The sequence below is a fragment of the Oncorhynchus kisutch genome, linkage group LG9 (assembly GCF_002021735.2).
Source record: "Oncorhynchus kisutch isolate 150728-3 linkage group LG9, Okis_V2, whole genome shotgun sequence".
Taxonomy (NCBI): Eukaryota; Metazoa; Chordata; class Actinopteri; order Salmoniformes; family Salmonidae; genus Oncorhynchus; species Oncorhynchus kisutch.
This window is the reverse complement of record NC_034182.2, coordinates 14,899,738-14,922,272: the sequence shown is the minus strand read 5'-3', so window position 1 is coordinate 14,922,272 and position 22,535 is coordinate 14,899,738. Positions and strand designations below refer to the sequence as shown.

Here is a 22,535-nt window from a genome sequence, read left to right as displayed (position 1 = left end):
ACGCAGAGTCAGGGTATATGCAACAGTTTGGGCCGCTTGGCTCTTTGCGAACTAATTTGCTAGAATATTACGTAATTATGACATAACATTGAAGGTTGTACAATGTAACAGCAATATTTAGACTTAGGGATGCCACCTGTTTGATAAAATACGGAACGGTTCCGTATTTCACTGAAATAAACATTTTGTTTTCAAAATGATAGTTTCCGGATTCAACCATAATGACCAAAGGCTCGTATTTGTGTGTTATGTTAAGTCTATGATTTGATAGATTAGTCTAACTGAGCGGCGGTAGGCAGCAGCAGGCTCGTAAGCATTCATTCAAACAGCACTTTCGTGCATTTGCCAGCAGCTCTTCACTGTGCTTCAAGCCTATCAACTCCCGAGATTAGGCTGGTGTAACCGATGTGAAATGGCTAGCTAGTTAGCAGGGTGCGCACTAATAGCGTTTCAAAAGTCACTTGCTCAGACTTGGAGTAGTTGTTCCCCTTGCAGAGCGATGCTTCGGGGGTGTATGTCTGTGTTCCTGGTTCGAGCCCAGGTAGGGGCGGAAGCTATACTGTTACACTGGCAATACTAAAGTGCCTATAAGAACATCCAATAGTCAAAGGTATATGAAATACAAATGGTATAGAGGGAAATAGTCCTATAAATACTACAACCTCTTACCTTGGAATATTTAAGTCTCATGTTGCAAGGAACTTAAACATTAGCTTTTTTACATGGCACATATTGCGCTTTTACTTTCCTCAACACTTTGCATTATTCAGTATTGTTGTAATTGTCATTATTACAAATAAAATCATCGGTATCGGCGTTAATCATAAAGAACACCTTGACTAGAGGTCGACCGATTGTTGCAGAGCCACTAGTCTCTCAGACATCACATACACACTATGCATTTGGAGTGCCATAGGTGTTTTCTATGGCATGCATTTGTCTGGACATTAAGTAGCTTACTGTGTAGCTGCAACTCGGTGGAAATATATCCAGAGACACTTCCACACACAAGCCCCTACTTTTCCTTGAGCCCATTCACACATCAAATTTCCAGTGAATGTGTGTAGAACTCCATAGAAGGGTGGTGAGTGACAGCTGAGGGTAATTTGCTGACCGGTTCACCCTCACTGCCAAGTACATGTTTGGATCATGCCCACAATGTACAACCCGGTCTCTGTGTTCAAGTCAAACAGGTTCCCTTCCAGCTGTTAACTGAATGAAGGTAAGCGTTTCGCAATGTTCTAGAATTGCCTATGGAATCTGAGGGTGATGAGCCTGTGTGAAGCGACAGTACCAGTGGATACTGCATCCTTGCCTTGACTTAAACACCCTCTGACAGTTGACTCGAGTACAAAATGGTCTGTTTTGGTCAAGAAATAAATTACCACTTTGCTGATTAATGTATTCATAAAAAATAACATTACAATACTTTTCACATTGTGTGTGTCACATTTTTGGCCTCATAGCATCAGACAGAGCCAGTTACAGTGTTTCGAAAGGAAAATGGATAGAAATTAGTGACAGTTAAGTAATATCTGCCACAACTATATAAAAAAATACTGCAGTGGTAATTATTGTAATTCAAAAAATATAATTTAAGAGACTAAACACATTGAGGATACAGCAGTCTGGGTTTTGATGATGTAGAAGTAGTTCTGCCCAAGATCCAGTTAAGATACAGGGCTCTAGGCTGGATGGTATGGATGAAGATTATATTGAGGGAGGCTCAGAGTTGAAAGAAGGCTAATAATTCCAACACACAAAACATTAATGGCAGTTGAATAAGGTTATTTATCCAGGACCTGTTTAAGACCCAGAAAGAGGCCCCTGACTCAGGGTCCCAGGCCATGCTGACTCTGGAGAAGCCTCTGGAGTTCCTTGAACTGTTCTACCGTCTGATCCTTCAGGTCTGGGTTGGAGATCTGCAGCCGGATGCTGTCTGTGGACCAGGACAGGTCTCCGGAAAACATCTCTGTTAGGATCCGCGCCACCACGGGGACCACCTAGACATGGAGGGTCCCTGTTATGTCATGTGTGTGTACTGGATCTGTCAAGGGTATGGGGTCAATTCTTTCGGCTCACCTGCACAACGATGAGCTTCTTCTCCTTGGGTTTCTGTTGATCTGGCCAGTCCTCCCCAAAGCAGAAGTAGAGCTCAAACGGTGGTGGGGTGGGAGTTTCACCCTTCTGGAACAAGATGAGCCCTGTTGTTGGTATGTGTGTGCATGAGAGGGAGGAATAAAGGTTATCTCCTGTAATATCTGATCTACAGCTAATCCATTTGGATGCCTGGTCTGTGCAACAATAGCAGTACAAGCAATAAGTACTACTCAAGAGCTTACTCACAGAAAGGGCATGTGACTGAAATATTCAGGGATCAATTGAAACTCAGACAGCCTCAAGTTAACTGAAAAATCATGGCAATGGAGTCCAGCATTGTCATCTGACAGGATAATTTGGTGTTATGTGATTATTGAATCTCAATCGAAAAATAGGGTGTTTTGAGGGATCAGATGGGGATTCAAACATTATGAAACTTGTGCCTTAGATGACTAAAATACCCAGCAATAAAATGGATTGACCGACTCACCGTGCAGGAAGTTATTGAGGCTGAACACTTTGTACTTCCTCTCCCTCTCCATAGGGTTGGGTGGCCCCTGCTCGTCAACGCCCGGCCCAGACCAAAACACCTTGCACTGACACAACCTGATAGCGTATATATCCTGCTCCCAGATCTCCAGGATCAGGCCTCGGTCCATCACATCCAGCAGGTGCTCTGTGTAGAACCGCTGCTTCTCGTTCTGGATGTCGGCCGAGCCAGGGAAGAGAACTTGGTTGAGGGTGACAGGGCCGAACAGGTCCACCTGCTCCGGGGTGGGCTCCAGGTGGCCGTAGTACAGCCGGCAGCCTTGGTGGTTACTCACCGTCAGGGAGCCCATCTTGCGACCCCGGTACTGGAACTTCATGTCTAGGTCAGTCACTGAAACCAGAGTCAAATAATGTAGTGTTAGAATAATTGTGGGCACTTCTAAAAGTCAACATTGAATAAAGCTCTTTCTAATCATGCCCAATAGTATTCTGATACCAAGTTGTCATAAGACTGAATAGCGGTTAAAATCAATGAATAACACATTACCGCTTTAGCTATTAAAAGGGCAAAACTCGATTTTGCCCATTCCAATTCACGACAGAACCTGTCTTACCATCCCCCACACTTTCAGACAGCTGCCGGTGTGTTCCATTTGATGAGTGTGACAGGCAGGTATTGCAGACTACTACACTAATGCCCGATAGCCTATAATCCATCGAATGAGTCAATTTGAGTGAATGAATTGCAATACCAAATAAAGTTGTACACCCTGTTTTTATGGTAGGGGATTTGCAATGAATGATTTTTTTGGATAACATGCAAGGAACTATTGCAGAAGTCCCCGACTGCGAAAGTAAAGCCATTGTACATAAAGCAGTATTCTTCTCAACACAGCATGGACCTATAGGTTCTATTCCACTCACATGGCAGGCTGTTCAGCAGGTCATATTTGTAGGGTGGCACCGCCTGCCCTTCTTCCTGGTTCTGGACTCCTGACATGGCCTCCATGGGGTCGGCACCTGGGTTAGGGGCAACCGGAGCCACAGATGCAGCAGAAGGAACCATGGGGGATATCTCGGTGACCACAGGAGGCTGCATGCTCCCTCCACCCATCCCCAGGCTGTTGGAGGGTCCTACGGGTCCAGGGTGCACAAAGACCCCATGTTCCAACTTCACCACCAATGGAACGTCGGCAGAAAACTCCGGGGGAGCCATGGTTGGCTGAGGGAGATGCGCTGCCATGGTAATGCTCCCGTTGGGATTGGAGTACATAGGGGTGTGGTGGGGGGTGCCATATCTGTCATTGAGAGCGGAGCTGAAGGGAAAGTCTATCCTATGTGCAGTAGGGAATGTCTGAAAACTGTGTGGGTCACTAATTCTGGGGTCTGGGAGAGACAGGAGGACACACACACACACTTAAGACGTCGCATAATGTCAATAGTGGCACATTTCAAACGGTTAACCTTTCAAGCAATTTCTGCCCAATTCACCCATGGCTCAGTAGCAAAGGTGTATTGACAGTATACACTTACCAATGGAGAGTCCAACAATATTCGGCATCTGAAAAAGACAAGATTTAATGTTTGTGTAAAAAATGGGTATTGTTCTCAGATTGTTTTGAGATAACACATTGTTCTGAAATAATGGAAAAGTGATTGTCTACACCTTACCTCCTCCTCATCTTCATCAACTGTGTCTGAAACCAAATCAAAAAGGAATATGCCATCAACATGGGGGAGAAAATCTCATTAGTTTCACAAAACATTCATATCTGGACTCATTTAAATTTGAAGACAGACAATCAGATAAGACTTGCAAAGCTGCCAATGAGCCTGCATGCTTAAACACACTCCTTAAACACACTCTTACCTCCATTGCAGGGCTGGTCACAGACCTCGTAGATCTTGTAGGGCTGGACGGGTGTCTCCTTGGTGCCGTCGTATTTCAGTTTGAACTCCCGGCTCTTGTTGAGGGCACAGCGCAGGTTGGCCTTCCACTTGGCAGGGTCAGGCTCATCCAGACCCTCCTGGTACTTCCCTGTCTCCAGAGCCCAGGCCTGGGGGAAGAGAGGGGTAGGCAAGGAGGAGAATGAGGTTACATTTTAATGAATGGGAGAAGGGGTCACATCTGGATGGAATCAAATGGTTGAGGGATAATTTAAATTCAAATCAAATTCATCCCCATCAAATTCATCCCCAAGGGGCAATTATTAAGGGTAGCAGTGCTAATTGAAGTGCCCTGGAACAAATGATGAATAAACTATTTAATTTCGGCATTATGTGCCTGTAAAAAGTTGGCCACTACCGAGTATTTAACTTGTTGTTTCATAAGCTTACAGGGGTCATGGGTGGGTTACTGCACTGCCATTAACCAACCACATTAGTCACAACTAGGGTGCATTCAGACGCCTTGACTTTTTCCACACTTTGTTACATTACAGCCTTATTCTAAAATGGGCTAAATAGTCCCCCCCCCTCATCAATCTACACACAATACCACATAATGACAACCCAAAAACAGGTGTTTAGAAATTGTAGCAGAAATATCACATTTACATAAGTATTCAGACCCTTTACTCAGTACTTTTTTGAAGCACCTTTGGCAGAGATTAAAGCCTCAAGTCTCCTTGGGTATAACACTACTGTATTTGGCACACCTGTATTTGGGGAGTTTCTCCTATTTTTCTCTGCAGATCCACTCAAGCTCTGTCAGGTTGGATGGGGAGCGTCGCTGCACAGCCATTTTCATGTCTCTCCAGAGATGTTCGATCGGGTTCAAGTCCAGGCTCTGGATGGGCCACTTGAGGACATTCACAGACTTGTCCCGAAGCCACTCCTGCGTTGTCTTGGCTGTGTGCTTAGGGTTGTTGTCCTGTTGGAAGTTGAACCGTCACTCCAGTCTGAGGTGCTGATTGCTCTGGAGCAGGTTCATCAAGGATCTCTCTGTACTTTGCTCTGTTCTGCTTTCCCTCGATCCTGACTAGTCTCCCAGTCCCTGCCGCTGAAAAACATCCCCACAGCATGATGCTGCCACCACCATGCTTCACCACAGGAATAGTGCCAGGTTTCCTCCTGATGTGACGCTTGGCATTCAGGCCAGATAATCTTGTTTCTCATGGTCTGAGTCCTTCAGGTGTCTTTTGGCAAACTCCAAGCGGGCTATCATGTGCCTTTTACTGAGGAGTGGCTTCTGTCTGGCCACTCTACCGTAAAGGCCAGATTGGTGGAGTGCTGCAGTGATGGTTGTCATTTTGGAAGGTTCTCCTATTTCCACAAAGGAACTCTCTAGACCTCTGTCAGAGTGATCATCAGGTTCTTGGTCACACCTCGAACTAAGGCCGTTCTCCCCTGATTGCTCTGTTTTGCCGGGCGGGCAGCTCTTCCTAGAGTCTTGGTGGTTCCAAACTTCTTCCACTTAAGAATGATGGCCACTGTGTACTTGTGCACCTTCAATGCTGCATAATTTTTTTGGTACACTTCCCAGGATACACCGGAGTCTCAGAGCAAAAGGTCTGAATACTTACGTAAATAAGGTACTTCTGTGTTTTTTTTTCTAGTTTTTTTTTCTACATTTGCAAAAATGTCAAAAAACGGTTTGCTTTGTCATTATAGGGTATTGGTGTAGACTGATAAGGGAAAAACGTATTTAATACATTTTAGAATAAAGCTGTAACGTAATAAAATGTGCAAAAAGGGGTCTGAATATTTTCCGAATGCACTGTAAATGGAGAACAAGGTAATGGCTAATGAGGAAATGACTCCAGCCAGAAGCAGGCAGGGAGTAGGCAATTACTGCTGTTGGTGCAGTGGATATCATGTGGACATCCTTATACACGAGGTCAGGAACACCCAGAAAGGTTTGACACTAGAGAAGCAGTGGAAATGAAACTAAGGCTCTTTCAGTTCACTAAAACAGTTGATGCATTTATCGCTGAATGGGATAAGGAAGTGTGTGGATGACAAACAAAAAAAGAAAGATCCCTTTTCCAGGGCCCTGTCTTTCAAAGATAATTCGTAAAAATCCAAATAACTTCACAGACCTTCACAGTGTTTAAACACCGTTTCCCATGCTTGTTCAATGAACCATAAACAATTAATGAACATGCACCTGTGGAACGGTCGTTAAGACACTATGGTCGTTAAGACACTAACAGCTTACAGATGGTAGGCAATTAAGGTCACAGTTATGAAAACTTAAGACACTAAAGAGGCCTTTCTACTGACTCTGAAAAACACCAAAAGAAAGATGCCCAGGGTACCTGCTCATCTGCGCGAACGTGCCTTAGGCATGCTGCAAGGAGGCATGAGGACTGCAGATGAGGGCAATACTGGCCATACTGTGAGACGCATAAGACAGCGCTACAGGGAGACAGGACGGACAGCTGATCATCCTCGCAGTGGCAGACCACGTGTAACAACACCTGCACAGGATCGGTACATCCGAACATCACACCTGCGGGACACGTACAGGATGGCAACAACTGTCCGAGTTACACCAGGAACACACAACCCCTCCATGAGTGCTCAGACTTTCCACAATAGGCTGAGAAAGGCTGGATTGAGGGCTTGTAGGCCTGTTGTAAGGCAGGTCCGCGTTTAACGTCGAAGGAATGAGCGTTACACCGAGGCCTGTACTCTGGAGCAGGATCGATTTGGAGGTGGAGGGTCCGTTATGGTCTGGGGCGGTGTGTCACAGCATCATCGGACTGAGCTTGATGTTATTGCAGGCAATCTCAACGCTGTGCGTTACAGGGAAGACATCCTCCTCCCTCATGTGGTACCCTTCCTGCAGGCTCATCCAGCATGACAATGCCACCAGCCATACTGCTTGTTCTGTGCGTGATTTCCTGCAAGACAGGAATGTCAGTGATCTGCCATGGCCAGCGAAGAGCCCGGATCTCAATCCCATTGAGCACGTCTGGGACTTGTTGGATCGGAGGGTGAGGGCTAGGGCCATTCCCCTCAGAAATGTCCGGGAACTTGCAGGTGCCTTGGTGGAAGAGTGGGGTAATATCTCACAGAAAGAACTGACAAATCTGGTGCAGTCCATGAGGAGGAGATGCACTGCAGTACTTAACAGTCAGTATCTTTGATTTTGACACCTCCCTTGGTTCAGGGACACATTATTCCATTTCTGTTAGTCACATGTCTGTGGAACTTGTTCAGTTTATGTCGCAGTTGTTGAATCTTATGTTCATACAAATCTTTACACATGTTAAGTTCGCTGAAAATAAACGCAGTTGACAGTGAGAGGATGTTTCTTTTTTTGCTGGGTTTAGTAGCAGAGTTCCTTAGAAATACTTTTTTGAAACGTGCTACTTGAAGGGAATAATGTCTGTGCTGTTTTGATTAAACACTTCTGAAAATGGTTTAGCTTTTGACAAATGTCTGTTCCTCGACTTGCCAGTAGTGATCAAAGAAAAAGTAGATCTAAGACAAAACTGTGATCGTTTGATATCCAAACGACGGCATACAGTCTAAGTATTCAGATCTGTCATGCCATTCTCAGCATGGACCCCCCTCTCACCTTGAAGATGGTGTTCTCTTCCTCAGAGGTGGGCAGGTGTCTTGTGGCGTGTCTCCAGGGGATCTGGAAGATCCGGTGGTCCGGGCTGAGCCACTGCAGGCCGGGGTACCTCCCGCTGTTCACCTGGGCTAACAGCCAGGGCTTTAGGCGGATCCTCCGAGGCTGCGCACTCATCATGGGGCAGAGCACCACACAGGGAGGAGAAATGGGCTTCAGATGGGGTGAGTGAAGAGGCTGGAAAGGTGAAGGGAAAAGTCATGGTTAAGATGGATGATGGGGCACTGGGGGTAGGGGAGAGAGTGGGCACTGAGGGAGTGTCTTTTTGCGTGATACAAGAGTAATGGTTCAGATGGGTGATGAGGCACTGGGGGTAGGGGAGAGAGTGGGCACTGAGGGAGTGTCTTTTTGTGTGATACAAGAGTAATGGTTCAGATGGGTGATGGGGCACTGGGGGTAGGGGAAAGAGTGGGCACTGAGGGAGTGTCTTTTTGCGTGATACAAGAGTAATGGTTCAGATGGGTGATGAGGCAATGGGGGTAATGTGGGGAGGGTTGAAAGAAGATACTCCCTACCATTTGCAGTAAGAGGGCTGGGGAAAATGGAGAGAGAGGATGGGTGGGGAAAAGAGAGGTATGAGGGTGGAGAGAGTAGTAAACAAGTCAGTTTTTATTTATGATGGCAACAGGCCTGTTTATGAAATTATCTGCTGAAAAACTAAAAAAAGTGCTCTGTGGCTGAAGGATACAGAACAAAAACAGTTCCAAGGCAATAAAAACAACATTATAGATTTTGGTGAATTAACATACACATCATGTAACAGTTGTAGACTATTCCTTAATCCTTTACGCCATTCCATGACAGTACAAATTTGCTTTTGTCATCCTAAAATGTTGGATTTGATACTATGACAACAAGCCTAGGGCCTCCGGGCACAGATGCAGGGTCCACTGTCAAACAAGTGTATTGTATGAGATCACAGAGGATCATATGAACACAGAGGAATGCAGGTAACTCCTTTACAGCCAAAGACCAACTTCCATCTCAAGGAGCACATCAGAGGCAAATACAAGGCCAGCTTGCATCTTCCTCTGGACGTGCTGAGACAGACAAACTAATGCATCTGGATAGAATATGTCCTCTTCCCAAGGCTACCACACATGTCCTTCTGAGCCCTTGAACCAACACACACACACACACACACACACACACACACACACACACACACACACACACACACACACACATTGAAAAAGGCAATGTAACTTTAAGGAGTATGTAACACAGAACAACAGCTGGGTGCAGAGGCGTCATGCCCATAGGGTGCATAGGGTGCCCATGTGCCCCCTCAGATTTGTCCCGTTTATATTTGGCTTTAAATAGTCCAGATGGGTTTCCAATTTTCCAACCTCATAACTAGCTACCAATAAGTTATTTCAGGCTATCAATCAAATTAGAGTAGCTAGCTTGTCTACCTAGCTTAGCTGGCATGCCTGCTGGCAAGGTTGTTAAGAATTTAGATAGGCAAGCAATTACAAAATGTATTGAATGCCTCAGGACTACATGACATGATGACTCCTTGCTGTCCCCAGTCCACCTGGCCGTGCTGCTGCTCCAGTTTCAACTGTTCTGCCTTATCATTATTGGACCATGCTGGTCACTTATGAACATTTGAACATCTTGGCCATGTTCTGTTATAATCTCCACCCGGCACAGCCAGAAGAGGACTGGCCACCCCACATAGCCTGGTTCCTCTCTAGGTTTCTTCCTAGGTTTTGGCCTTTCTAGGGCGTTTTTCCTAGCCACCGTGCTTCTACATCTGCATTGCTTGCTGTTTGGGGTTTTAGGCTGGGTTTCTGTACAGCACTTTGAGATATCAGCTGATGTACAAAGGGCTATATAAATAAATTTGATTTGATTTGATTGAATAAGACTCACATTCCTTTTAATCTTCTGCCCAGATTTTTCCAGAAATCCAGAGAAGCACATTTAGTTTCTTAAAATAAATAAAAACACCAGTCAGGAGGACACAGGCAGCTCAGGATAGTGTATATATTTTATTTTTATTTTTTAAGAATAATGATTTAAGAATTAAGAATAATGATTATGGCTCTATAGATTGCAGGACAATGCTGTTTTAGGTGTTTGAAAAATGATAAATTCTCCAACTTGCAGACAGGGGGGACTAGGCCCCCTCTGGAGCACACCCCAGCCATCCTTGCATACATTGTGCCCCTTTAGATTTTTGGGGTGCATGACACCCCTCGCTAGGTGATCTGAGATGTCTTGTGATGCAGTTCACAACCACACATTTATTTTGAGTTATTCATTCAACACATTGTGAATGAAAAACATGTCATGCTATAGGCTCCCACCCAGTGAGCAGAGGTGGTGAGGTGAAAATTGAGTTTGACTGAATTTAAGGAATGAGTTAATAACAGGTGGCAGGGTAAAAGCTCAATGGGATTCAACTATAAGCACTTCAGCAATACATAATGAATTGACTTTGGGGTGGCAGGGTAGCCTAGTGGTTAGAGCGTTGGACTAGTAACCGGAAGGTTGCATGTTCAAATCCCCGAGCTGACAAGGTATAAATCTGTCATTGAAAATAAGAATTTGTTCTTAACTGACTTGCCTAGTTTAATAAAGGTAAAAAATTAAATGAAAAAAATACCGGTAGGCCCCTATGCACTTTTGCTGGTCCTTAAAGCACTTCAGAAATTATTCACATCCCTTTTCTTTTTCCACATTTTGTTGTGGATTTAAGTCTTTTTTTTCTCAACGATCTACAAAAAAATACTGTAATGTCAAAGTGGAAGGAAAACTCAAACATTTGTAAAAAAATAAATATATATATATTTTTTTTAAGTGAATAAAAAAACACAAATAGATCTTGATTACATAAGTATTCAACCCCCGAGTCAATACATGTTAGAGTCACTTTTGGCAGCGATTGCAGCTGTGAGTCTTTCTGGGTACGTCTCTTAGAGCTTTGCACACCTGGATTGTACAATATTTGCGCATACATTTCAAGCTCTGTCAAGTTGTTGTTGATCATTGCTAGACAATCATTTTCAAGTCCTGCCATAGATTTTTAAGCCGATTTAAGTCAAAACTGTAACTAGGTCTCTCCCAGGAACATTCAATGTTGTCTTGATAAGCAACCCGTGTATATTTGGCCTTGTGTTTTAGGTTATTGTGCTGCCGAAAGGTGCATTTGTCTCTGTCTGTTGGAGAGCAGACTGAAGCAGGTTTTCCTCTATGATTTTTCGTGTACTTAGCTTTATTCCAGGTCTTTTTATAACCCCCCAAAAACTGCCTAGTCCTTGCCGATGACAAGCATACCCATAACATAATCCAGCCACCACCATGCTTGAAAATATGAAGAGTGGTACTCAGGAATGTGTTGTATTTGCCCCAAACATAACACTTTGTATTCAAGGACATTCATTTTGTTTGCGCAGTTTTACTTTAGTGCTTTATTGCAAACAGGATGCACATTTTGGATTATTTTTTATTTTGTACAAACTTCCTTCTTTTCACTCTGTCATTTAGGTTAGTATTGTGAGTAACCACAATGTTGGTGGAGACATGGTGGGGATAAAAAGGGGACTTCCCATTAGTTTCAAGAACTTAACAATTGCACAAGTTTGGATTCTATTGTCTAGACTCCATAGATAGTATGTTTAAATGAAAATTGTTTTAAAACAGGAATAGGTTTACTAAATTTCATTCAGGGTGTGCAGAAGGCAGGTTGAGAAAAAAAGTGAACAAAAAGCGACAAAAACGGAAAAATAGGCCGCCTGACACTGACATGAGTATGTACACAATCTTCAAAAGATGAGTTAATCGGTCTGAAAACAAGCTCAGTCGGCTACTATAGTTGTTTTAGGAAATAAGTACAACATTAAGCGGCACCCACCTTTTAACGATGGGTCTTCTCCACAAAATGATTTCGCTCCCTTGTATCGAAGAGTTCTAGTACGCTGACTGTAGGGATCCCTCCTTCCACAAACAGAAACCGGCCAGGCAGAGAATATGCGCGCTGTCACAGGTAAGCTTTTTACTAGGTAGACGAACTGACAAAAACCTTGCCCAACACCGTCACAAGTTCAATGACTGTGTGGGAAAATGACGGTCAGATAGTCCAAGGCTTATTCAGAAAACTTTCCACAAACAGTGGCCAAACATGATTTGAGGTTAAACATGAACAAAAGTGGTGCCACCCTGCCGTTGATAGACAGCGCTCTAAAGTAGACAGAAGTATATGAAAAACATTGTTTCATTTTCGACAGGCTCCTAGTCCTAGCCTAGTGGTTGTAAGATGTATCTATTTTCAGTGGTGTAAAAAGTACCCAATTGTCATACTTGAGTAAAAGTAAAGATACCTTTTATAGAAAACGACCCAAGTAAAAGTGAAAGTCACCCAGTAAAATACTATTGAGTAAAAGTCTAAATGTATTTGGTTTTAATATACTTAAGTATCAAAAGTAAATGTAATTGCTAAAATATTTTCAAGTATCAAAAGTAAAATGACAAATAATTTCTAATTCCTTATTGTAGGCAAACCAGATTGCATTTATTTATTTATTTGTATTTACAGATTGCCAGGAGCACATCATTTACAAATTAAGCATGTGTGTTTATTTAGTGAGTCCACCAGATCAGAGGCAGTAGGAATGACCAGGGATGTTCTCTTGATAAGTGTGTGAATTAAACATTTAACGAGTACTTTTGGGGTTCAGGGAAAATGTTTGGAGTAAAAAGTACATTACTTTCTTTAAGAATGTAGTGAAGTAAATGTAAAAGTTTCAAAAATATAAAGTAAAGTACAAATACCCCCCAAAACGGACAAAAGTCATACTTTAAAGTATTTTTTACACCACTGTCAATGTTGATGCCTACATCTCTGGAGAGATCTGAAAACAGCCGTGCAGTGATGCTCCCCATCCAACCTGACAGAGCTTGAGAGGATCTGCAGAGAATAATGGGAGAAACTCTCCAAATATAGGTGTGCCAGGCTTGTATTGTCATACCCAAGAAGACTCGAGGCTGTAATCACTGCCAAAGGTGCTTCAACAAAGTACTGAGCAAAGGGTCTGAATACTTATGTAAATGTAATGTGTCAGTATTTTATTTTTAATACATTTGCAAAAATGTCCTAAAACCTGTTTTTGCTTTGTCATTATGGGGTATTGTGTGTAGATTGATGAGGGGACTGATTTAGACCTGGGACACCAGGTGGGTGCAATGAATTATCAGGAAGAACAGAAAACCAGCAGGCTCCAGACCTCATAGGTTAAGAGATGAATACACCTGTACTAGAGTATGACATATTTCCCTCAGTTTTTTGAGAGGGACAGGGACACTGTGTAATATGAGATTAACTAAATTGACTTTGTATTTGACTCGCTGTGTGTAGAATCTTCATTCTCCCTTACAATCCCTCACATCCTACACATGTTCAGTAGAGACAAACATCCATAGGCATAGCAGCTAGTCCACTTCCTACAGATAACACACACACAGGAATGGATGAGCACATACAGACATACACATGGTAATCATTTTCACATAGAAAGGCTTAAAAGTCTACACTGAGAATCTTATGAGATGTATTTGTGTGTGTGTGTGTGTGTGTGTGTGTGTGTGCACCTGTGTCTGTGTGGTGTGGTGGAGTGAGTGTTTCCTGATGTGCTTTGTTAGAGGGTATGTATCTGAAGGCTCTAACCTGTGTGTGTGTGTGCATGTAGGAAGTGAGGAGGCAGACTGTGTCATACCCTCTTTCCTCTCTGAAGGGGTTAGTGTGCGAGGGCTCTATCCTGCTGCTTCTGATGCTGCTCCCTCTGAGGAAGAACATTCAGAAAAACATGACTTTCCTCTCCTTTCACCAGGACACACACATCTTAACCTCCACAAATGTGTGTGTGTAAGTATGCATTTGTATCTATTATGGATCCCCATTAGCTGCTGCCAAGGTAGCAGCTACTCTTCCTAGCAAAATCAAGGCAATTATACATTTAAAAAAACATGACAATACATTCACAACAGATTTCACAACATATTAAGGGTGTGCCCTCAGGCCCCTAGTCTACTAACACATACAGTGGGGCAAAAAAATATTTAGTCAGCCACCAATTGTGCAAGTTCTCCCACTTAAAAAGATGAGAGAGGCCTGTAATTTTCATCATAGGTACGCTAAAACTATGACAGACAAAATGAGAGAAAAGAATCCAGAAAATCACATTGTAGGATTTTTAATGAATTTATTTGCAAATTATGGTGGAAAATAAGTATTTGGTCAATAACAAAAGTTTATCTCAATACTTTTTTATATACCCTTTGTTGGCAATGACAGAGGTCAAATGTTTTCTGTAAGTCTTCACAAGGTTTTCACACACTGTTGCTGGTATTTTGGCCCATTCCTCCATGCAGATCTCCTCTAGAGCAGTGATGTTTTGGGGCTGTTGCTGGGCAACACGGACTTTCAACTCCCTCCAAAGATTTTCTATGGGGTTGAGACTGGCTAGGCCACTCCAGGACCATGAAACACTTCTTACGAAGCCACTCCTTCGTTGCCCGGGCGGTGTGTTTGGGATCATTGTCATGCTGAAAGACCCAGCCACGTTTCATCTTCAATGTCCTTGCTGATGGAAGGAGGTTTTCACTCAAAATCTCACGATACATGGCCCCATTCATTCTTTCCTTTACACGGATCAGTCGTCCTGGTCCCTTTGCAGAAAAACAGCCCCAAAGCATGATGTTTCCACCCTCATGCTTCACAGTAGGTATGGTGTTCTTTGGATGCAACTCAGCATTCTTTGTCCTCCAAACACGACGAGTTGAGTTTTTACCAAAAAGTTATATTTTGGTTTCATCTGACCATATGACATTCTCCCAATCTTCTTCTGGATCATCCAAATGCTCTCTAGCAAACTTCAGACGTGCCTGGACATGTACTGGCTTAAGCAGGGGGACACGTCTGGCACTGCAGGATTTGAGTCCCTGGCGGCGTAGTGTGTTACTGATGGTAGGCTTTGTTACTTTGGTCCCAGCTCTCTGCAGGTCATTCACTAGGTCCCCCTGTGTGGTTCTGGGATTTTTGCTCACTGTTCTTGTGATCATTTGACCCCACGGGGTGAGATCTTGCGTGGAGCCCCAGATCGAGGGAGATTATCAGTGCTCTTGTATGTCTTCCATTTCCTAATAATTGCTCCTACAGTTGATTTCTTCAAACCAAGCTGCTTACCTATTCCAGATCTGTCTTCCCAGCCTGGTGCAGGTCTACAATTTTGTTTCTGGTGTCCTTTGACAGCTCTTTGGTTTTGGCCATAGTGAAGTTTGGAGTGTGATTGTTTGAGGTTGTGGACAGTGTCTTTTATACTGATAAAAATGTCAAAAAGGTGCCATTAATACAGGTAACGAGTGGAGGACAGAGGAGCCTCTTAAAGAAGAAGTTACAGGTCTGTGAGAGCCAGAAATCTTGCTTGTTTGTAGGTGACCAAATACTTATTTTCCACCATAATTTGCAAATAAATTCATTAAAAATCCTACAATGTGATTTTCCGGATTTTTTTTCTAATTTCGTCTGTCATAGTTGAAGTATACCTATGATGAAAATTACAGGCCTCTCTCATCTTTTTAAGTGGGAGAACTTGCACAATTGGTGACTGACTAAATACTTTTTTGCTCCACTGTATATGGCTTTTTTTCCCACATCAGCAGTTGTCAAAGTGCATTTACAGTAACCCGGCCTACACCAGGGGAACCTGGGACATACAGGGCACCACTGCTCCAGCCATCTCTTTCTCCCTGTGTGATGTCATATCCTGTTCCTGTTTACCAGTGCTGAGCTATTGGTGCTTTTTGATTTCGGTTTCAGTTCGATTATAATAACTTGATGGTAGTGACTGCCCATTACTCCTTATCACTTAATTACCATAATTTATTCACAATTACCCTCATTTATTCTTTTTTTTTTACCCCTTTTTCTCCCCAATGTCGTGATATCCAATTGATAGTTACAGTCTTGTTCCATAGCTGCAGACTCAGGAGAGGCGAAGGCCGAGAGCCATGCATCCTCCAAAAGACGACCCTGTCAAGCCGCACTGCTTCGTGACACACTGCTATGGGGGGTGATATGGGACATATATAAGCTTAGGAAACCGTACCACCTGACATGACATGATACCAACGCGTCTGACTTACATGACATTATACCAACACCTTACTAACGTCTGCGTGACACCTGCATCGCGTGTTAATGAAAGTGTTAATGAAAGTCATGATGTGCAAAGTTTATACTTATTCAGTCTCAACCATAAATGTTAGAAATGTACAATTTTTCCCGTGCAAGCAGGCATTCTATAGTGTAGCCTACGGCTCATGTATTTTCTGTTATCACTAATGGCCTAGAAAAGATTATGTCCAATCTATAGATAATCTGTCTTTCACTCAACACCTCATGGCATGGTATGTTATCTTATCTCGCTGTATACAGATCTAAATGTTGTTAGCCAATCACAGACTGTGTTGTTCCACATCAGACAACCAATAAGAGTTGTGTCCATGGCTTTCAGATGAGTTCATAGCTGCTATTTGGCATCCTTGGGATGTCCTCTCAGTCGAATAGAGCCGTTCATAGAATTTCCCAGAGGATCCACGCTAATTGGGATCCTTGGAATGTCCACACCTCTATCAAATCGAATCAAATCATAGTTTACTTGTCACTTGCGCCGAATACAACAGGTGTAGTAGACCTTATAGTGAAATGCTTACTTACAGGCCCTAAACAACAGTGCAATTTTTAAGTACAAAATAGGTATTAGGCGAACAATAGTGTTAGTAATTGGATATGTAGACGGACGAGTCGGTCAAGGATCGATTCAGACAAGGTGGTAAATTGTATGACAAGCTACAGTTTATTCAGAGTGAAGATATCTAGAACAGCGTAATTACGGCTCTCCCGCTGGTTCGTACGGAAGCGCAGACGAAGAAGAGGCCGTTACAATAAGTACACCACTATTATATAGAAAAGAAAGTAGGTTGATTCTGGAAGATCGGATCTTTGGATTGGTTCAGCTGGGGTGTAGTCTGTAGTCTTCCGCCATTGGCTCAGTAGTCTGTCCGTCATCGTAGAATCCTCTTCGGGCATTCAACGTTCAGAGACAACGGAGATCATGTGTGTGTGCGCTGGTTTTGGCCATTAGTGTAATGCGGGAGCTATCCTGTAGGGGACCCCACAGGCTCAACTCTGAGTTGTAGCCCTTTATCAACAATAGTTTGGTCACCTACATAAGAATTAGTATTTCTCTACAAAACCCTCTCTTCACGTCTCACCAGAGACGTGACACAACCTAACTGGATCCAGACACAAAGAGAAACTTCTCCCAAGGGGACTATGAAATAAGGCACAGTTTTAAACAGAAATAGATATATATGTATTACATCATGTTCTCCATTCAATCCCACTATGTACTAAGTTGGCTACCAGCCACCTAGGAACTTACAACCCTCATTTTACAGAGCGGAGAACAACAGCTCAAAATAAAAGTAAATGCTTGTCTACATAAGCCAACTTTTTTCCCGCAGGAAAAAGTTGTGATTCCCTCTCTTCACATCTCCAAAGAGATGTGACTTAAACTAGGCAAGTCAGGCGGAATGATCCACTTGCATAACACATACATACCCATAAGGCAACAGCAGATATAATGTAAATCTAATAGGCACTCTCCTCCTCATCCTCGAATTCAAGTAGGTCTTTATCCAGCAGAGGAAACATCTGGGAAGGGGAGGAAGGGTCAATGGCTCTAGAGATAACCCTAGTGGCAAGGGAACGGATGCATGGAATGCAACAGCATCCACAGAGAACTAAAATGGCAGCGAACACCGAAATGGATACCAAAATGGAGGACACCAGGGTTTTATATTTACCAAACGCACTCATCCAGGAGTCCCACATCGAGGTATCCATCCCAGAATGAGATTTCATTTTACCATTAAGCGTCCGCAGACCTTCTAGGGCTATGGTCAAGCTACCATCCGAGGCTGTGTTATTAGGGATGAAAGTGCAACACTGTTCACCAAACATAGTACAAGCTCCACCTTTCTCCGCCAGTAGCATATCTACTGCAATGCGATTCTGGAATGTCATAAGAGAAGTTGCAGCCAGGCTCTCATGCTCCATACCGTTATCACGCACCTGGCTCCTGTTATCTAACAACAACAAAAAACGCTTGTTCTCGCAACCCCACGCTCTGAATGTGCCCTCCCTTCTGTATTTTTCCAGCATGAGAAAGTCCCCTGGCCCTGACACTTTTAACAATGTTTCAAGTCAGCTATGTTGCATAACACTTGCATACATCAACACAAGCCAACAGCAGATAATATTCAATCATATATATGGTAATGGCTATAATGTAAAACACAGGAACCAATAATCCCTCTTTTTCACACCCCCCAGGGTGTGAACAAAAATTCAGCAATGAATCATATAACAGTCACAGAGTTTAAAATACCTTCATGTCAAAAGAGAACAGCTCATTCAAAAACAGAACATCCCACAAGGGTGTCACTTAGCAAAAACAGGATAACACTTTATTGTTTATTGACATGTAAGATACCGGATAAAACTTTGGTCATGGAAAACAGAGTAAAACAAAGCAAAGCATTATTATAAACCATCTGGTCCTCTCAGCTACTCCTATCCTGCACCAGTTGGGCTTCATGCCACCCAGGGACTCAAAACCTTCACAACAGGGAGAACAAACATACTGGAAAGAAAACCCATCATAAAGATGTATAACAAGGAACTGTGGTGGTGTAAGATTTATTCTACTACCTCGCCCACAGCATACCATGGGTCATCCTCAGTCAGTCTCATCCTCCCCTGAAAGCATGCTTCAGTATCAGCATCTCCAACTGGAGCATCAAGCAAAGGCATCATCATGCCTGAAGCCTTCACCACATCTGTAACAGACTTCTTAAAACACGGTATGATGCAAGCAGCACAACACGTCAAATAACAAAAATTAGGGTCAGAAATCCAGTAACCACCATTCTAGTGTACTTACCAAAACCAGGCTCCCACTCAAGAGAACAGGCCAGACTCCTCCACCCCCGCCATGGTCCTCATCTCAGCAGATAGTGCATCAAGCCCACTAAGGGCCTTAGATATACTACTATCTGGACTGGTGTTATTAGGAATATACGTGCAACATTGTTCACCGAACATCTTGCATACGCCCCCCAGGGTGGCAAGAAGCATATCCAAAGCAAGTCTATTCTGTCTGGCAACCCTAGATGTGGCCTCAAACTGTTCAGACATACCAGTGAGTGCATCACGGGGGTAATTAACAAAACGCTGTTGATCATAGTAGATGTAATGAATCCATGCAGTCTGTCTTGCATCCACTATGGCTAGACCTATAATCCATCATTCCTGCCCAAGGCCTGAAGCTCATGAGGAACCCCCACCGGCACTCCTAACAGGTTAGTGTGTATGTCAACTACATCCTCTGTCCATGGAGCACTACTTCTATGTCTCCCATGGGATGGAATGTTTTCAGGTCCCCTGGATACAGAACCCAACAACTGTTCAGCAGTAACATCAACAATGGTCAGTGGAATTATCAAACTGGTCAGAGCACACGTACCTTGCCAGTCTCCTCTAAGAATGGGTCTCAGCACTCTTTTGGGTCCACAGATCCACCACACATCAGCCAGACCACTAGTTTGGTTTAGGCCTGTAACTGGCCAAGTGGAATTAATGGTTATGTTACTACTGCAATCAGCTTCAGGCAATCTCCCATAATCAATGCCATTACCTGTACCCGTGATGCAACTGTAATTGCCCCCATATGCCTCAACACCCCAAGGGGCCCGATGAGGAGGTACTGTAGGAAACACAAGGCTCAAAGAGGAACAGAGAGTTGAATTGGCCTCAACCAGGTATAAACCTCTCAGAATACACAACCACCCCTCTCCTTCTCCTATAGCAAATGGGTGTGTAGCCAGAACAGGTCCATCATGACCAATGTTTCATGTAACTCATGTAGTCCTTTCTTTTCAGGGTCTTAACTGTACCTCATAAGAAAGCCACAAATTGTCCCTACCAATAACACCAGTCTCAGTGCCTAATTGATCAATAGCTGAATAGTCTAACATTAATTACCTGAATGGGATTTTTAACACAGTGGTGGCAGGTTCGGTCCAGGGGTGGTAGAGGAGTGTGTCTGGCCCTGGTTCATCTGGGACCTCTGGTTTTGGCAGCACCTTAATAGAAAACACACCCATCGTGTCTGTCCCGGTCCTTTGTAGTCCGAGGGTGTAAGTGCCTGCATCAGAGAGCTTAATAGTTTTGATGGTTAGCAAGATTTCATCACCTTTACAAAGTTCAACAGTGCTCCCAGGTTTTCCCATATCATGAAAAACCTATCCACCTTTGTGGGATCCCCTATGCTATAAGGATACCCTCTCTTCCAATCCCAGAACTGTCCCAAGTCGGTTATCCTGTAATCCCCATACGGACACCCTCCCAATTTAATATAATTTCATTTATAATTTTCGTCCACTTGTTCTGTAGACATACATTCAGCATTCCACGGGTCAGAACCTGGAATCCGCTGGTACATCACCATCTATTTCCATCGATTTCTCCAGAGTCCTGGAAATAAGGCCTCATAGACAGGGAGTTAGACAACAGCCCCATAAAACTAAAACAGTCACACAGGTGAATGTAGCCCATAATACAGTGATCATAATATTTTCCCCATTTTCTAAACATATTATCCAACCCAATTAATCAGAAGTATCCACCCCAGTGTTTTCTGTCAACCCGTGATCCAGGGTGGTCAAACCAGCTGAGGCTTCGGGTACTGATTCATCCGGAGCTGTGTTATTTGGGATGTCACCCACGATAAGACCGCTCAGACAAACAGCTTCCATGTGAAGCCCCACCCTTTCCCCGAGAACACATCACTTAGCAAGAGCCAGACACATCTTCACTTCTATGAACAAAAACAGGGGTGACAGGACAGGGAGGATTTTCTTCATTCGAGAGATGGCCCCCGGAATTCTGTTAATTCCAGTTCTCCTCTCGAACACTGTTTATTGTTCGATAGTGTCAGTGTGTCTTACCCTCCCGCCGTGCGATATGAATCCGGGTAGCTCTTTCAGCTAGCTGTCACCAGGAGACCTTGGTATGGTCCCCCCAACAAGCCTCTGGGACTGGATTGAGTGACTTCACCTGCAGTTCACCTATAATGCATAAAATGCTGGACATACAGGCTTGGTTAACAAACAGTTTCTCATGTTTTATCTGATTCTAACTTCTATGCCCATTTGTTAACTACATTTTAAAAAATATTAGTTTCTTATCCAATAGGCCCCATCCTATCCTAGACCACAATTTACCTATCCCCCTTTTGATACCTGGCTATGCCCAGGTAACAACCTTACCTACTCTAAATAATGACTTAGGTAAGATTAGTATATTATCCTTCTTGTTCTGACATCATCATGTAGGAGCGCCCCTTTAATTTTCCACATGTCCAATTCTCCCTTTTGTCTCCACTCAGTGACTGTTATCTACACACTCCGTTATCTCTGCTCGTCCTGGCTCCCTTCTAAAACTTCTCCTCTCTGCTCTCCAACCGTCAAGGTCTCTGCAGTGCGGGGGAGGGCTCATCTGTCTGCCTTTTCCCATGTTTCCACATTTTAACTAAATGTCTCACTGTTTGGCTTTATCTAAACTCATGGATTTTTATTTTTTGAAAAACATGTCTATGGTGGCAATTACTAAAGTCTTTATATAGGTTAAGTAAACTCCACTATAATTAAGTTACCTTAAAAAATAAAAAAAATATTAAAAAAAATATATATATTTTTTATTTTTATAAAACAGTATTACCCATGACCACAAATGTATTATTCAAATGGCACCCCCTTGTGGCTGATCAGACCACCCGAGAGAGCCATGAAATCCGGTCACGGGTTACACCATCCCCCCACATTCGTGTTCCATACCATATTAGACATATTAAAGAACCCTTTATCCTTAAAATAAAATAAAAATCACTTGTGTAATTAAAACTCATAAAATAAAAAACTCATAAAGGTTCCATATGTGAGCGTGCCTCTTTAAAATATCATGTCTCTGGGAACATGGAAATCCCCTTAACCCAAACATTTACTACAAAAACAAAACCTAATAATTATGATAATCCCCTCAAACTCAAATAATTTGTCTCGATGTTTCATGTCTTATTCGTGTTTCTCCAAATTTTCTCCCAAAAATACTTCTTAAATACCCAGCCATTAGACAGACACACACAACTGTGATAAATGTGCACTGTCCCTTTAACATAAAAACCTCAGCCTGCAATCCACTCTGCGGGCCTTTCATAGTTCTCCATAATGAAAA

At 43.2% G+C, this 22,535-nt stretch overlaps 1 protein-coding gene across 1 annotated transcript; it reads right to left on the bottom strand.

Annotated features, from left to right (window-relative positions):
• Positions 1–1,377: 1,377 nt before the first annotated feature.
• On the bottom strand, positions 1,378–12,425 carry LOC109896803 (interferon regulatory factor 5-like). Its single transcript, XM_020491161.2, has 9 exons — positions 12,036–12,425; positions 8,117–8,350; positions 4,460–4,646; positions 4,261–4,286; positions 4,123–4,150; positions 3,514–3,975; positions 2,591–2,980; positions 2,083–2,204; positions 1,378–2,003 (listed from the first exon to the last, which is right to left on the bottom strand). Exons 2-9 carry the CDS (start codon positions 8,291–8,293, stop codon positions 1,833–1,835), a joined length of 1,563 nt encoding a protein of 520 aa, XP_020346750.1. The 5' UTR covers positions 8,294–8,350; positions 12,036–12,425; the 3' UTR covers positions 1,378–1,832.
• Between the last annotated feature and the right edge of the window lie 10,110 nt (positions 12,426–22,535).